The following is a 17,220-nucleotide window of genomic DNA, read 5'->3' as shown; positions in this document are numbered from 1 at the left end:
AACTATGAGCTAGGATGTAGTTGATTTTGCTGTCAATTCAAATTTTAGTTCATGTGTGGTGCAGTAATATTGGTACTAGAACTACATCATTGAAACCCACTTTCGTCCCACGCTACTGTATTAGGAGTGCTGCTCCCATTCTATTGAATTTATTTGAGATTTTTTTTCATATGTAAAGTATGCATCTTTTGAGGAATTCTACGCTGAAGAGATCTCAACGTGGAGTATGACTAGTATGGAGACTGACTAGTTTCTGCTCGTACAACAATTCTTCTCGACTGCGACGATCCCCTTTACTTACCCGTCGTCTGGTTTTCCGGTCTTTGCTCGGGTTGCCTTCTCATGTCAGATGAGGGGGTTTCCACTGAATAGGCGAGGGTGGGCTGTTAGAATTAGACGTTAGAATAGGCCGACGAGCTGGAGTGGATGCCTTCCACGGAGTCCTTTGTATTCCCCGCACCACTTGGAATCCCCTCCCACTCCGTTCCACGAGTATCCTCTCGTAAGGATACGCCAATATCTGGGTCATTATCCCGATTAGTCGGTTCGCTCGAGTGTATCGGTAACATTACGAGAGCATGTTTGTTATTCGCTCGTATTCAGGAATTGAGAGGGGCATATTGGAGGAAGTCATTAGGCGTCGTCAGCAGTTCCCTGAATGGCCCAAGGGATTAGACGTCGTTTATTTCGGAGCATATATTTTTTTTCAAATCGTGCCAGGAAATTTTATATTTTTTTTTTAAATATCTGTACATAAGAGTTCTAAAAAATAACAGCACTCTGTCTGGTTTATGACAAGAACAGTGATGTTCCGCAGTATTTTGCCTTTTTGAGCCCTCTACTTATAAAATATTTCAAAGAGCCAAATATTTTTAATAACCATCATTACTCTGATCTGTCATTATATTTTTCTAGACTCACAGAAGAATTTCGGGTACGATAAAAATTACATGTCAAGATTATGTTGACGAAAGAGTTTTAAGCGATGCAATTACTTAGATATTCTTGGCTGTATGTTATTTAATTTTTTATTCACTGTGTTTTAATAACATCCATTCAGATTTTCCCAATTTTTAGTGTTGCTTATCCTTAATTTTTTTTTTCTTTGCAGAGACCTGAGTAACAACCACATCGCCAAGGTTGCTTCGGATGCATTTCTGGGACTCAAATCCTTGACCTCACTGTAAGTACTGTTTCCTATTCCAACTTAAACCTCACAAATTTCCCCTGTACTCTCGGCTTGCCATTGTTTATGCTTACTTTCCGTACTTTTTATGGCGAGTGAAGGTATCAATTGAAAAATTAATGATAATTTGGCCAGTTCAATTGCATTCATATGGACTTACTTATGGTATTTATCTAACCATGGTAATTATTTATATGTTATAACCATTTTTTCGGTAGGAGAGATTAACATCAATGTTGATTTAATGTTCAAAAGTATCATGTTGAAACCAAATTCGGAGTAAAATGTGTCTAGTGTGTGTGTGAGCATACAAATGCTCATGTAATCTTCGATTGCTCTAATCCACTTGGAGTACCAATGAAGAAATAAATCTCAGAATGTGATTTCTCTAAATATTACGTTTCCATAAGAATAAGATAAGAGCTGTATTTACTCTTCGTCTTATAGTCTTAATGGGTGGTTGGTTAATGGTCTAACCGCGTAGGTTTCCTTCGCCGTCACTCCTCCCCCTCCCATTCGTCTCTCACGGTTCAGCTCTCGGCTGAGGGAATAGCTGCTGCCGCTGCGCCTAGGGACCCCCGGTGGCTCATGCAAGGTCGATTAGACCCCGCTTCCATTTACCCCATCTCCTCCGCCCGTAATAGACGGTTTCTCCCATTTACGCCTTATTTGAGCCTCCCGCCCCTCTTCCCCCCATCAACTCCCACCTGCAAACACGGATTTTTATCCCTTTCACACCCCCACTGCTTCCTACAGCAACCCCTACCTCTAATAGCAGCATAAGTAGGCATTATTTTATTGGGAGGAGGGGGGGTGAATAAATCGGAGATTCCAGGAAATACTTTTCATTTTTAGTAAAAATTTGAACGCATGCCCAAATTCCTATGAGTCAAGTGTGGTGGCATATTGGATAGAGCACTTGAATGCTGATGCAAGGGTGCATAGTCTAAATTTCATATGATGCTTTTGGAGACCTCAAGCAAAACTTCTTTTCATTGCGAAGGTGTCCTCGAAAATTTACTGGTCCCTGTACCTGAAATGCATGAATTTGAAATACGTATTGTGTTCATTGGGGTGAGATTTACCCTCACCAATCCAAATCAACATTCTGGATTGTAGCACATGAGGAAGCCGTGCTTATACAGTGACGTTGTAGCTTAGGTTTAAAGTAGATACTGCTTTATTAGTGTGGAAGCTAAGAAAGAAAGTTTTATGTAGGATTGAGGTGCTCGCACTCTGAAAATATGGATGAAAATGGTGGAAAGGTGAGATAAATGGATAGGAAATGGAACGAGTTGGAGACATGATCCTTGGGTGGAGGAAACTGACGGAGAAGATTAGGAGACATTGGTTGTGTAGATAGATAGACATACAAGTATTGAAATTCTATGGTCTGAAGAGCGTGTAGTGACCGGTTCAAAGATGTTGGAATTTGTGATGCAAGGAAGGATTTAAGTTTAGCTACCCAAGTAATAGGGATAAAAGAGAACAGGGCTCAATTATAGAGTAAAAATTAGTGGATCACACGCTTGTGGCTAATACCAAGGTGAGCTCTATCCTTAACCATCCAAAACTATCCTACGGGTTGAGTCAATGTGTGACTGAAGCTGAATATCAGAGCCAAAGAAAAAATTCCAATTCTGGAACGGAGATGAGAAGGGGTTTAGTAAGTGTGTGTGTCATTTTCCATGTATAGTTGCCTTATCTACTATATTACCTGTAATTTGTGGATTAATGAGGAATTCCTAAGAAGAGTTGGAGAGAAGAGGAGCCTCAGAAAAACCTTGACAAGAAGACGGAAAAACCTGATGGGGTATATCTTTAGACATTATGGCCTGATGAAGGCAATGGTCGAGGGACAAGTAGATGGCAAGAACGCTAAAGGAAGACCTCGAATAAAATTGATGGAACAAGTAAAGAAGGATGTGAAAGAGAAGAAATACCTATGTGTGAAAAGATTAGCTGATAATATAATTGAGTGGAGAGTTGCGTCAAACCAGTTTTTGGATTCTTGACCAGTGATGATGATTATGTGGATAGCGTTAAAACTATAAAAATCTACCAAATATTTCTACACATTGCACTGAGCCGGATATTTCCTATTGCATTTTTGTTCGTTGGGAGACCGCTCCCCTTCCTTCGCCTCCCATTAAATACTCCCCCTGCCATACGCCTCCCTCCCATTAAGTCTCTCCCGCCTACCGCCGAGTCTTTCCTCCGCATCAGCAGCCGCCCTTCCTTCCTCCGTCAAGCCATCTTGAGACGCTTAACCACGGTTCACTCGCTCCGCTCCTCCACCTCCCCTTTGCTCTTTCCGTCTGAGCTTCTCTCTCTCCCGTCCGACGTGTTTGGTTTAGCGTAAGGAATGGGAATGTGGGTGGAGGCTTGCTGGCGGGGGTGGTTGGTGAGCGGAGGAAATCAAGGAGATTTTTGGGAGGGGGTGTATTATAGACAAGGGGGGAGGCACAGGAATGAGTGGAAAGTTTAGGGTCTGTGTGTGTGCAGCAGGGTTCGTCGTGCTGCTGATTGTCGATTCTGGGGGAGATGAAGTTTAGGGAAGGATAAAAGTGCGTGAAAGTAATCTTGGCCTCCGATGGCTTACGCCCGTCGAGGAGATTTTGGTTCTGCTGCGGTGCAAACGTCGGCAGGCATATCTAGCAATTGTCAGATAAGTGCGCTCGCTGGCGTGATTACCTTGTTAATCGGTGGTTGGTGAGGGGAGGTAAGGAATGATTTGATGCAGCTCCTCTCAATCCGTTTGACTGTTATCTTTTCTGATATCTTGATCCATATATTCCTCATTCTCGGCTCCCTAGTGTTTCATCAACCTCGGTATGGTAGAGTGATTGACGCGATATTTAGTTATCTAAATAATCTCTCTCTTGATGGATAATTATCAGCCATGTACCTATTTTGATTATATAAAAAACTATTCTCTATCTCCTATGATATTTTGCTCTACATTTATATTGCTACGAAATATCTAAATCGATTTACCATTCTTAAGAGTGAATACTTAAAGTTTTGTTGCATTTATCTCTAATCAGCTAATCGTGGCAATCCATTCCGGCCATTCCTTAGAAACCTCAATATCCCCTCTAATTTCTTTCCCTTGTTATTCCTCTCTCAACCTTTTAGTCTATTCTATGTAAGTAATTATCTTCATGTCGACTAAATTCTGATTTTATAACTTCGATAGATCTCATGTAGGACGCAGATCTAGTTTTGAGGGATGGTTTGTTCATTGCGATTTTTATGTTCTTGTCGTTTTCCTGGTTACGCAAAAATAAAGTTAATTTCAATTCATGTCGTCCAAGAGAAATGTTCTTTATAGATTGAAGTATTACCTGGGGCAGAAACGTACCACGAATTATTTCTTACTGCGGCGTTTGTTCTCATTGTTACGTTGAGATTGGTGGGAAACCTGTCGTAAACACCAGCTCTTGCGAAAGCTCGTGGAGAGCCCTGTTGGGGAGCCGAGGCAGTAATAGGAGTGTTGATTGCTTCATGTAACCTTACCAAGGTTTGGAAACATTTGTTCCTCGGTGAAGGAGGGAAGGAACTCGGCCAAGCGTGATCCTTGGGAGAGGGGCAGCTGCAGATGACGGGCAAGTGGCGGAGATCGAAGAGATCAGACTGGTAGCTGAAATGAGGAAAAACACCCCTTGCCAAATGACCAACAACATAAAAATACCTTCGTCCCCATTAAAAGAGAAGGAAAGGAATTTTTGTGCTGTTTCCTCTTAATAATTACGTTGGTCACTGTTCTCCACTTAATATCTGTAATATATAATTTTATACACCCGTTACAGGAAGCTTGATTTCTAATTAACAACCTTTTGTCACTAAAGGTTGGATATTTTTTTTAGAATTTTAATCTGAATGCTACCATGATATAATTCTTTTCAATAAACTTTAATTTGTTAAATCACATATAAATATTTACCTGCAGTAATTGCTTATGGTGTTTTACATAGGTTACAATAAGAATTTGGATAAGTAAAAAAGAGAGTTCGCCGCGTCAGGAATTGTTACGGAATAAAATACAGAGCATAGCTTATTCCAGCGCTATTATTTGTTATCTTGGAGTTAATTTTGGTTATAAATTTTATTTCTACTGAAATTAATTTACTAATAAATTTAAATTAAAATCAAAATTTTTATTGAATAAATGGGTGTGTATTTACTTTGCTGTAACCATTTTCTGAACTGCGTTAGCCAAGGAAGTGTTCATGAATAAGGAATAACTGATGAGAGAATCATTGGATGGAGACAGTTTTGAGCGGTGAGGGTTGTTGAAAAGTGTTAGAGGGAAGAACAATGGGTAAATGTGGGAGGGTAAGAAAGGTAGTAGGATTTGTAGATCGAATGCAAGAGAGTGGGCCTTATTGTGGATTGAAGAGAGTAATCCAATTCGGAAATGAAAACCGACCGGGGCGATCAGCAAAGTGCCCCACGTAAACCTACCTTGACCGGTAGAATACGTACGCTAATACTAAGGATACTAATATACTAGGTAATTATATCATCATGGAAGTTGGGGTTTTTGTGTTGGTCTCGGGCTTTTGGTTACTGCGCATGTGTGCTCATGTATAAATTTCCGCTGAGGTTTTGATATAGTGTTTGTGGCAGTTGAGTCGAGAGGCAGTACCCACAAGGGAAACTTGGATCCACGTGGCCACCTTCCGCCGCGCCGTGGGATGGTTACGATGGGGAAGTGAAAAGGGGAAGATGTGAGGACGTTCGAGACTTTTGATTGATTGGGTTACGTATTGGATGGGACTATGTTATTAGTGCAGGCGCCGAAGGCGGGTCTTCGGAGGATGGGAGCTTAGTGTATTGTATATTGGCAACTTTTCCGTGTGTCCGGGATAAGGACGTCGGCTCAAGGGGTAGCGCAGTCATATGTGCTCTCGCTGAGACGCTGACCCTGCTGTCAGGAATGCGCGTGTCCCAGCCTCGAGGTTTTTAGTGGGTGATGACTCAGTCTGCTAGGAGCCCTTCGCAGCTCGATGGCCACCCTTGGCGCAAGAGGATTGGGTTTCAGCTATCTTCTAACTCCGTAATAACCTGAGGAAATAATGGCGCGGATAACTTGTTGAGCGGGAGTTATACGTAACGGACGCATCCATGCCGTTCAACCGGAACTATTTTGTCATGATTTCCTGTCCTTTTGCTTGTATAAAACGGATGCTAACATTTTGAAGTATTCAGGGTATAAAGAATAGACCATCTTTATAATAATCATCGCTCTTGCTCGAAGGGGGGCTCTGCCCCCCCCCCCCCCCCCCCCCCCCAGAGCCACATAAAAGGTCTGCGGCCTGTTATGTTCACTATGGTCACTGCGGAGGGTCTTCAAATTTTTGTTGGCCATTTTCTTCTTGAGGTTCGTTTACTTTTCAGTTGGCTAGATTAGATATAAGCATTTTCACGTTAAATCCACTTTCACGTAAAACGAGCGCATGGTACGTAGGCTACAATATGAAAATAAATTTTTATAGAAGAGAAAAGTTTTTCTGAGGGACTATAAAAGTAAAATAAATGTTTGCGAGTCTCAATAGTAATGTGTATCTAAAATATAAATTTTCACTTCAGCGCATGTGTTCAGGTATGTTGTATATAAAATATGAAACATTTCCCGCTGTACAGGTGCCAAGGCGAAAGTATCATTTTTGATGCACAGGTAAATTTTACCAAGGAGTAATTCTGCAACAATTTCTTGATGAAAAGTGTTACGAAAGTTTTAGACAGATATATTTGAGGAAATCATACCACCAGGGTGGAAATGATGCGTCATCTTAAGTTTAAACTCAGTTAGTACTTGTTGGATGTTCGTGAAATGCCTCTGATTTCGGGTAACAGCACCTTTATGTTTCTAGTTCTAGAGGATGTACTGAATGTGGGAACAGGAGTCGGGAAATTATTCTAACACAGAATGGTGATGTTGTTTTCACTCATTAACAATCATTGTTGTATACATTGTGATTACATCTTCTGGATTATATTTTGCTTAGTAAAGATTGACCAGTGGTATTATGGCGGAGTGGAATGAATGAAGATTACTTATTAACGCTAAATAATATTTATTGAACTTTTGTTAACCGTGTCTTTATCCACTCAAATATTTAAAGGATTATGGTGTATTTAAAGGATTATTTATTTGAAAATAAATTAAAATCAAATATCACAGGATTCCACGTTGCATTTTCGTGACGTCAAATGTGATGTCGTATAGGAATTAGGAAATTTAGTTTTGCGCACAATTTGCGGCAGAGATGAGGATGGATGCCGGCCAAAGCGTCTGAAGATCGTATCTAGATGTCGAGGGCGTGTTGAGAGAGACAAGCCAATGGTGTGGGGGTGGTGGAATTTGTACGCAGCGGTGTGGGGAGTCACTCCGAAATAACAAGTTAGATCACAAAGGGCGATATTGGAGCTCACTTGAGAGGTTGAGCAAGTGTATATAATAAGCCAAGTTTCATCCGTCATGTGTTTGCTCCTCCTCCTTTTCGTTACGTTTTGTGTCATGTGGGGGGCGAGCTGTCTATCGCAATCTCTTTCTCTTCCCCTCTCCTCTTGTCAGCCATAGCCGGAAATCCAGCATCCGTGTGTGAGGAAATATTCACTCGGATTGGCTCGAACATTTTTTTTCCTTTTCTCGCATACTCGCTTCTGTTTTTGAGATTGTTTTTCACTCGGGCAGAGGTGACGATGTCTCCTCGTAGCGGCAGAGATTTTCTATTCTCGTTGGGTTGATGATGTCAGCAAGATATTGCTTATTGATAACGCAATCGGCTTACATGTATCTTTTCGTTGTACGTTTTTAAAAGTATTCCACAATACTTGGCTTAATTGATTTCCTTAGTTACGCCCTCTTTTGTTATAGATGATGGAAAGTGATGGAACTCAATTGGGCATTAGGATTTGAATCCCTGGAATGTTAACTTTTCCCTAGGATATTTTTAGCTTTGTACTAATGAGAAACTACATGACAACTTGGTTGGAAACATTGTTTCACTGAGAGAGAAAAAATTATAGCATATTTACAATAGTATTTTAGGCGTGAGTATTATTCAGTTTTATAATTAAGTCATCAGGAAGACGGAATCATCTTGCTAGATTGTTTTCTGTAAAATAGACTACTCTGAAAAGCATACATACAGAAGTACATTGCATATCTGCCCCCTAAAGAAGTTTTTAAACTTATAAACTAAAGAAGCATACCTATTAAGATTTTCCTTTTCACTGCCTTTAAAAAGGTACTATTTTATTATAGAATTTGTTTTGTTTTGGGAATCACCTGGAGTTCTTCACTTGTGGAACCAGTAAATATTGATATACTTGCATTACAATCTCCTTCTATTGCTTACTGCTTGTTGAACCAGGCACTCGTCTGAAATTCTTATATTGTAGAAAAACTATTCAATCCTTTTTTCTGTTCATTTAGTCTCTTCAAAACGTAGAGGTACGAGAAGCTTGCAATTGATAGTGAGATAGAAATATAGTAGGGAACAATGAGTAACAAGCTGTGGATCAGAAAAATTTACTCGTAGTGTGTGTCGTCGTACTCAGTCTTTGTCTGAACATTTGAAAGTGATACTCACGTATTTGTAAAATACTAAATTTCATTTCATGTGAAAGGAATCAAACCCACACTTGATATAGAATGAGTGATATAATTAATGTGTACGCTGACTTTTGACTCTGAAGCGTTCGCTCTCGTGGGTGGTGGGAAAAAAATAGTCGTGATCGTTTGGTTAGGATAAGCCAGCCAGAACTAGGCGCGCTCGCCATTTCTCGACGCTCGCGTGAAAATCTTTGGATCTCTACGAAGAAGTGAGTTGAGTCGGGCGAATTTTTCTGGAAAAAAGGATGAAATTATTATATTTATTTATTCCCGGATATTCCACGGAGATCGTGATCCCCGAGTGCTTCGGCGCGTGAGTCCTAGGGTCTCTTCCTTCCTTCACTGGGGGCAGAGATGGAGCGTTTCCCGTGGAAATGTTGAGGCAGAATCATGCTCTCAGGAAATACGGTCGTGATAACCTTATGCACGGACCGCTGTTGGAATGAAAGGTCGAGTTTTTTTTTAATATTTGAATGATAGATTGGGGTTGGTGGTTGCTTCTGCGACTCAGAAAGGTCTGGGGTAGGGTTAGGTGTTGACGGTTACAACGATCTCCTGATATCCAATTGCCACATGTTCGTTACATCCTATGATATTCATAAAGACTCAAATGGAATGTGAGAGCGTAGAGCGTAGTAGCCTAGTGGATATAGCGCTTGGCTTCTGATAGAGGGGTCCGGGGTTCACACTTATCACTCATACAAACTTCTCCCTATTGGTGCTAATGAATTGAAGCGTTGACATAGGAAAGGTCAGAAAAAAATCGAAATTTCGTTTATTCATGGAGAAAGTAGTACTTGCACATGTCAATGGCATGGACAAGACAGAAATTCACTTGATAAAATATATCAGTTGCTACGATTGGCGAAGTTTGTACATTAATATGAGCCTCACAATGTTGGAAAACCTCTTTCTGTCGTATCCTGTAAAATTCGCATTTATCGACTTACAACCTTTCTAATTTCAACGCTTCAATTCAGCTGCATGTCTTTTAGATTGACCAGTTTTATTCGTTTTCAGTACAAAACCATCGAAGACTATATTATTTAATTTCAGCCGTCCCTCCAGAATGAAGCATTGCAATAATTATATCATATTCCTTAGGTAACCTATTATTCATCCAATAAAAGATGTGACAATAAAACCCATTTATATAAAATAGCTCGAAGCAGATTACTTTCTAGCTCCCGCTAGCCTTCAAGGCTTTTGTTTCCTTTCGATTTATTCCATTTATTCTAGCAGAATGAGCCATCGAGATAAGTCCATTGGGGATTTTCATCAGCTAGGCACACTGATGTAATGGTAGTTAATCCGCTTATCTGCCTTTTAAATAATCCCATGATTTTACCCCACCCTTAAAATCCGGGATGTTAAAGCATTTGCTTGGTAAAAATATCATCATCCTGGCTCGGTTGTTTTATCCCCATTTGATCGTTAATCACTGTGTGTCCATTCCAATGTGGTTCAAAATAAGAGAACGAATGTGATTAGGAGGGCTGATCAAATAGGGTGCACTTACATTTTTTTAATGTTTTATGTTGAACGTTACGTTTTGCGCTAAAACTAGCAATGCAATGAAAATACCATGAAATTCCCTCATAACTGTGAATAAATCAAAAAATTTTATTTGAAACGTTAATTTTAATTTGTCGTAGTTCGTGTAAACCATATAATTCTAAGCAATCAAGCGTAGTTTTTGAATGGGCGTAATGGTTGTTGTTGAATTTGTAAGCATTCAGGTAATTTTGCACCTAAGTTGTATTGGTGCGGTGAATTGTTGCATTTATGTTTATTAAAATAAAATCAATGGAAACTGAAGGAATTACGGCCTTAAAAAACGAGGAAGCTATGCAACATTTTTTGTTTTGGCCTCTCTCATCTTTATCACTACTATTGTTATAGTAAACCCTACCTGAAAGCCCAAATGTCACAGCCATTGTTTTCAAGAATCGACAATTTAGGAGGGGATATAATATGCGTTTCAAAGGTTTAATTTCGTTTATATTTTTTGTATTTAATGCAATTAAGTGTGATTTAAACTATTAATTTTAATGCAGTTCTCATTGAAATTTAAAGCATTCTAATGTGTTCTAAATTATAACGAATTGAAAAAGAGCCGGCGTGAGAGCTTAAGTTATATTTTTTAAATATTTCACGTAATTAATGTGTATTCAATGTCTAAATGAGACAAATGATATCTGTTAACTTACTTTGGAAGAAGTAAAACACTGAAAAAGGAAGGATTTTAATTGCAGAACAAAGGATTTATCATTCGGACTCGTGATATGCTACGGTGGATATGTTAGCATTATTTCTTTTCAACTGCTTTTTCTTACTTTCTGCTTTGTTTTAATAGTCCTCGAGACACACATGAATAAGAGGAATTCCTAAGAATGTCTGGCGAATAATAATCGCTCTTGTCTGCATAGTTGCCGAGAAAATAACTCGGGCCGCTATTGCATGTACCCTCCATCATTATTCCGCGATTTCCATCCTCAGCCGCGCCATTCACACAGACTTCCCCCCATTCTTTTCCACCGTACTAATCCCTCCTCACCTCCGCGTGGCACAGTTCGTGACAAGCGCTCACGAAAATCCCTTCCCCACCGACCGTTTAGAAAATATAAAATATAAAAGGTGCACTCTCGCGTCGGTGGTAAAGATGAAAATAATTAAAAAAAAATGAAATAAAAAGTATTTTTGAAGCCACGACCCCTTCAGTTCTTTATTATTTCTATTTCTTTTTTGAGAGGTCAGGAGATCTCAACACAGTCTTCCACGCAAAGAGTTGAGAAGTCTCGTGGTGGTGGTAACAAAGAAAAAAGAAGAAATGAAGTCCAACCGATTTTTCCTCCTTTTTTCCGACCTCGTGGAAACCTTTTTAGATTCCGAGTTATGATTTTGCCCTTCTTCTTTCTCTCCACCACCGCGAGAGTGTGAGGTGGGTGTAACAGATGGAGCACGCTTCAGAACTCTATCCTCACTTACTCCCTTCTCCTTCATACTACTTGTTCCTCTCCCCCTAAGACTTTCCTTTTCTCTCTCCTACCTTATTCCTACTTTTGTTTTCGTTCTCCCCATCACTTAGACCTTGAATGTAACTAGAGGGAGGATTGCGTCATTGAAAGTGAAAGTAAGAAGTGTTAAGTCCGGTGGGTGTCTCAACCGTTCAGTGGGTTATTCAGATACGTGCCTTTGACATTGGAGTAGCTATTTAGACCGCAAGGTGCTTAGCTTGCGATCCTCGCAGATTGGTTATTATGAGGACTCATCAATTCCTACGAATGGGCATATTGTGCCTTTTTTCGCGAAGAATTACCTTTTTAAAAAATCATTATCACTCTAAAAATTTTGTGGTATGGAGAGTAAAATTTTTTAACATTTTCCTGAATTTCAATTCTAAAAATTTTCCATCCAAAAATTCCATTAGCTAAAATTTCCAACTATGAGATACAGGCTAAGGGTGAACTATGAATTTCAAGTTGATAGCGTTAGTTTTGATTGAGTGAATAAAAATTAATAAAAGCCGGTCGAACGGGAGTGATGCATTTATGCGGGTAAGGCGGATTCAAGGTTTTGAGCCACTATAATTTAGTAAGTCCTAGGTTCATGTTGGCTTCACTTTTCAACGATGCTTGAGATTTCCAATGTGCCATCTACTACATTTTCACATAGTCTCTAGTAACCTTATTTTTCCTCCCCGAAAGCCTCCGTATCTATGACGCCCGCACCACTTGAAGATATTTTCCTCGCATAAACACGCATATATCCTTCGCCTTTCTCACGCCTCGTCTTTTATCCGCCACATATTTTTATGGTTTCTCCTCGCTCTCTCTGTCCCCCAGCCCTCGCGCGCTTACATCGTCCTCTTTTTTTTTCCATTTCTCCCATATCGTAATATTTTTCTCGAGCATTCCCTCGCTTTTCCTCCCAAATTTAGTGCTATCAACCTCTCTCCCTCTGCTGCCCCGTTATTATTTTATGCCTGTTGCCCTATCTCTTCCTCTCCTTCGGGTTCTCACCCGAAAATCTTCGCCTCGCATTCAACCCCGTGCGAGCAGCAATTTCGCCCGCCAAAGCGCCAGACCCTCTCTTCATTTTTCGATAAATATTTTCATTCTCGCTCGCCTTCCTTCTCCCTTTTCGCGTCTCATATTTCGTTTATTCTCGCCTAATTTTATTATAACTCAATTCATTGGGTGACAGTTCAGTTATCCGGAATCTACTCATTGGTTTTACACCAACTCAAATATCAGAGAAATACTCCATTTAGTGTGCATGAATTTCTATGAAATTTTTGTGGGTATTTTCACATGCCTCACATGAGCGTTTCAAGTATAAAAATGTATCATAGAGGAACTTAGATAAATAAAGACGGTCTCTTTGAGAAAATAGTGAGATCTCTATAGGGGATTACGCTGATGTTTTCTCTGGATTGTGGGAAATGGGATATTTTGAGAGGCCATATCTCTGGAAACATGTTGCTTGGAGAAATTCCACTTGGTCATCGTTAACTAATTTGACTCTCTATTAAAGATGAAGCATATCTCCAAGTGCTATATCTAAATATCCTTCTTCTCTTTTCTTTCTTCTTTTATTTCGTCACCGTACCCGTAAGAGGAACGAACTTCGAAATCCATTCATGTTTTGTTAAATAACATTGCAGTGTATGGCCAAATCCAACTGCCGTTCGCGATAGTGATCCTGCGAAAATATAACTTAAATATTTCATGGTCGCTAACATATCCCTTGTCCTTAACCTTGTGATAATCTTAATTAATCTTTAAGTAGGATAGTTATCCTAAAATCATTGATCTAATATTTACTCTCATCAGCACATGGGTGCACTGTCTTTCACGGTGGAATCATGTCAATTTAGTGGTTGTGCTTCTATTTTCTGTGAGAACCGGGAAAAGGAAGCGTATCCTTCCCGACTGGAGGTACACTAGCAGCTTCCTAGCCCACCCGTGTTGAGATCAGAACTCAAAACTTGCGAATTGTCCTCCGAGTAGCCGTACATAACCAGCTAATCCTTTCCGTAGAATATAGTTTCTTTCGCGCATATTTTCCTGTGAACTCCCTGGGTGCGGTCTTCTGGACCACATCCTGCCTTACTGAATTGCGTCCAACCACCACCTCTTATTCTAAGTTCTTTTTCCGCTGCCCACCTAATCTTCCTTTTCGTCTCCTTTTATTTCTGTTATTCTCGTACCTGGGAACTTTGCCTCTTTTTGTCCCCGGTCTTCTTCCCACCACTTCTTTCCTACCGCCTACATCTGTTTCCCCCCACCTCTTCCGTCCAGTAAGCTCTTTCTCATGAACCCTTGCTGCCCTCCATATCTCGAACATTTTCTCTCGTACCTTTCTTTCTTCCCTATGTATATAATTATCTGTTACGTATAGTTTAAAGCCCAAATGTTTTATTTTATTTCCGTAAATTGGATTGAAACGGACCTGATAATGGTAGTAATAGTTATTATTTCATGAGTTTTAGATCTATGCACTTTAGTTTAATAGCTATGTTAAATATGTATTTTGATCAAAAATTACTCTAACAGGCCAAATATTGTCTTCTATATCACATTCCTTCTGCTTCATCGAAAAAAATGCCAAGTTCCTTGCTCCACTGAAGATCTTCGCAAGGGCAGCCCGGATTACTAAACTTTAATTATATATTTGTGGTTGCACATAACGGTATATTATTTTGTTCATCTCATAAAAAGCTGGGGAATGCCCTGAACACCTGTGGATACATTTAACTAGGTAATGAACATGGATACGAGATATTCAGGGCTATGATAATACTCCTTGGTTATAAATGATGGAATATTTCACGTGACTACTCCTCCACTTCGTGCCTTGTAATCCCGCTCTCATAAACCCTTGCTGCTGTCCCTTAAACCCTATCCTTTTCGCCCATATACCACCATTTCCTTCTTTCTCACGAAAGTTTATGTATCGTTTCTTTTGTCGCGAGAGACCACACAATCCGCTCCCACGACGCACCAGGGCACGCACAACTTATCGCATGAGGCCCAAGGCCACGACGGGGTGGGAACTTCTCATTCACCACCTATGAATTTGTATGGCTCCCGGACGGTAAATAATTGGGCTTGCTTGATTACGTTCATATTCTTTTTGATGCTCATCTTTTACTTTAGCATTTGTTTTAGGATGTTGCGACTTATAGTTGTCTTTAAGCCCGCGTATCTTGATTATGGTATTTCTAAGGACCGTGGATTGAATTGGAATGACTGCAACGAAACTTATCGTGTTTCTGATGTGTTGATCTTAGTTTCGATTTGATATCTTTAATTTGCAAACTGCTTTGAATTTATTCATGCTTGGTTGCAATTAAGACGGCATTCATTGCTCTAAAATAGATTTTGGTGGGTAAAAAACTTCAATTTATGGATAAATGGACTAAATTCCAATAAAATGTAATTAAATGGGTTATACAGGTTATACCTGTAATTTGCAGTAGGTAATGATTGTTTTTGAATTTCGGGGAGATTAATAACTGTTGAAAAACGAATTAGCGCAAGCAGAATTGAAGGTGGAATACCTTCCTAGTATCGTTGGGATAAACATCTTTAAGGAAGGTATTTGGCACGCGCAAGCGTTAACATTGTATCCATTTCGATTGGTATCTTGCACAGCATCTGAAACTATTCCTACCAAAAGACGTGCTCTTTTTTCGGTGATGCTTGGACGCTATTTTACCTCAATGTGGGATGATGCCTGGTGCGCATCGTCGCTTTTATGCGTGAAATCACCTGCTTTCAATTGAGCTTCCTGTCACCATCCCTTCTCTGTCCATTGAGCCCAAAGCTTTGGTCCTCATTGTGGTGGCTATTCCCTCGGAAGTGAGACCCATCCGTCTTTCCATCCCGGCCGGCCACCTGCCACCTTCTAGGACTCGCCTTTTTTTGCGTCCTTTCACACTTGCAAAAGGATCCGCCATCCAGGCAGCATCTCAATGACCAGAACCCGCACGCTTCACTGCCACTCGTGATTGAGTCTTCCTCTTTCCTCCCGCAGCCGCCGTGCGCATGCGCAGTCCACTCGCTTTTCCCGTACCGTAGACCAACCCAGTTACATCCGTAACCTAATTCGAAGGAAAAGAGTTCCTTTCGAGGTGGTGCGTGCTCTAATGATTTTTCACGCATTTATTAATAAAGGATCTTTAGAATGTCGAAACTTACGTAGTTTCGAGCAACGCCAGATGCTTAAACAATGGCGTAGTACTCCTTTTTTGTAATTTGTAAGTGTTATACTCCTCCCCAATATGTTAACGAGGGAAGGAGTTTTACAGTAGGTTCTTGTTTTGCTTCTCTTGTACCTATATTTTGTCATGATCATAAGCAATAAGTATGAATTTTATAATCTGTGCGGCATTTAGTGTTACTCTACGAGTTAATTAATGTTTATCGATTAATTAATTCTGATAGCATTGAACCACGGTTCCTGATGTTGAAACTTAATAAACACTTAATGGGGCCTCTCCATAGGGGATACGCCCTGTATGGAGCCATTTGAAAATATATTTTATTCGTTTCTTAAGTAGCTAGGAATTTTTTCAAAGCTTTCAAGTGATTTCTGCATCATTTGAACCTGTGTGTGATCGTTTTCGCCTCAGCATTATTGGTAGTGCTTGGATTATTGAAATAGAAATCCCTTATTGACGTCTTTAATGAGGAATTTGAGAATGAGAATACCATTCTTTTTTATATAAATGTTTTTGATTTTTATGTTGTGTACGAAGAGAGATAATGTTTTCTTTAGAATGTCGATTTTCATCATTTTATTTGTGACTTTAATATTAATGCTCTCCCGTCTTTTTCAGGGTCCTATACGGCAACAAAATCACCGATCTACCTGCTGGAGTGTTCTATGGGCTATCATCCTTGCAGCTCTTGTGAGTATCCACGTTCATTTGGGGTAACTGAATAATTTAAGAAGTGATTATGTGTATAAATTGAGGGTATATATACATTAGACTAGGAAAATAGTCAAAATCATCTAATTAAATGTCTAAATAATTTGCTTAATATGCCAGAATATATACTTAATATAATTTCTACCATTATTTTAGGAGCGCACAATTTTTATTTTCATCAAGTCTATTTTATTCATTCTTTCAGGCTACTGAACGCCAATGAAATATCCTGCATCCGGAAGGACACCTTCAGAGATCTCGTCAGCCTGAACCTGCTGTAAGTACTGTTTAATATACCGGTTGGACGAACCTATTCACCTTCAGATTTTGAAATTTTTTTATTTCAGGACGCGTCCTCGTATATTTTTACTGATATTTCAGTAGAAGGGGCTACGGCGTCCATTTAATCTTCATTTTAGCTCAGCTTTTAGCTTGAGAGCATATTAGCCCTACTCCACTTTTTATTCA

The 17,220-nt window shown here is 39.8% G+C and overlaps 1 protein-coding gene across 4 annotated transcripts in view; it reads left to right on the top strand.

Moving 5' to 3' along the window:
- The window catches only part of LOC124156038 (protein slit), a 500,940-nt gene that overhangs the window by 311,858 nt on the left and 171,862 nt on the right, over positions 1-17,220 (top strand). For all 4 annotated transcript variants that reach the window (XM_046530336.1, XM_046530334.1, XM_046530335.1 and 1 more), the window contains exons 9-11: positions 1,112-1,183; positions 16,660-16,731; positions 16,958-17,029. In XM_046530336.1, coding sequence (XP_046386292.1) covers positions 1,112-1,183; positions 16,660-16,731; positions 16,958-17,029 — 216 coding nt within the window. The remainder of the gene's footprint in view (positions 1-1,111; positions 1,184-16,659; positions 16,732-16,957; positions 17,030-17,220) is intronic.

This window comes from Ischnura elegans, chromosome 3, assembly GCF_921293095.1.
Source record: "Ischnura elegans chromosome 3, ioIscEleg1.1, whole genome shotgun sequence".
NCBI lineage: Eukaryota > Metazoa > Arthropoda > Insecta > Odonata > Coenagrionidae > Ischnura > Ischnura elegans.
Note: the sequence above shows the minus strand (reverse complement) of the source record. Positions and strands in the feature narration are given on the sequence as shown.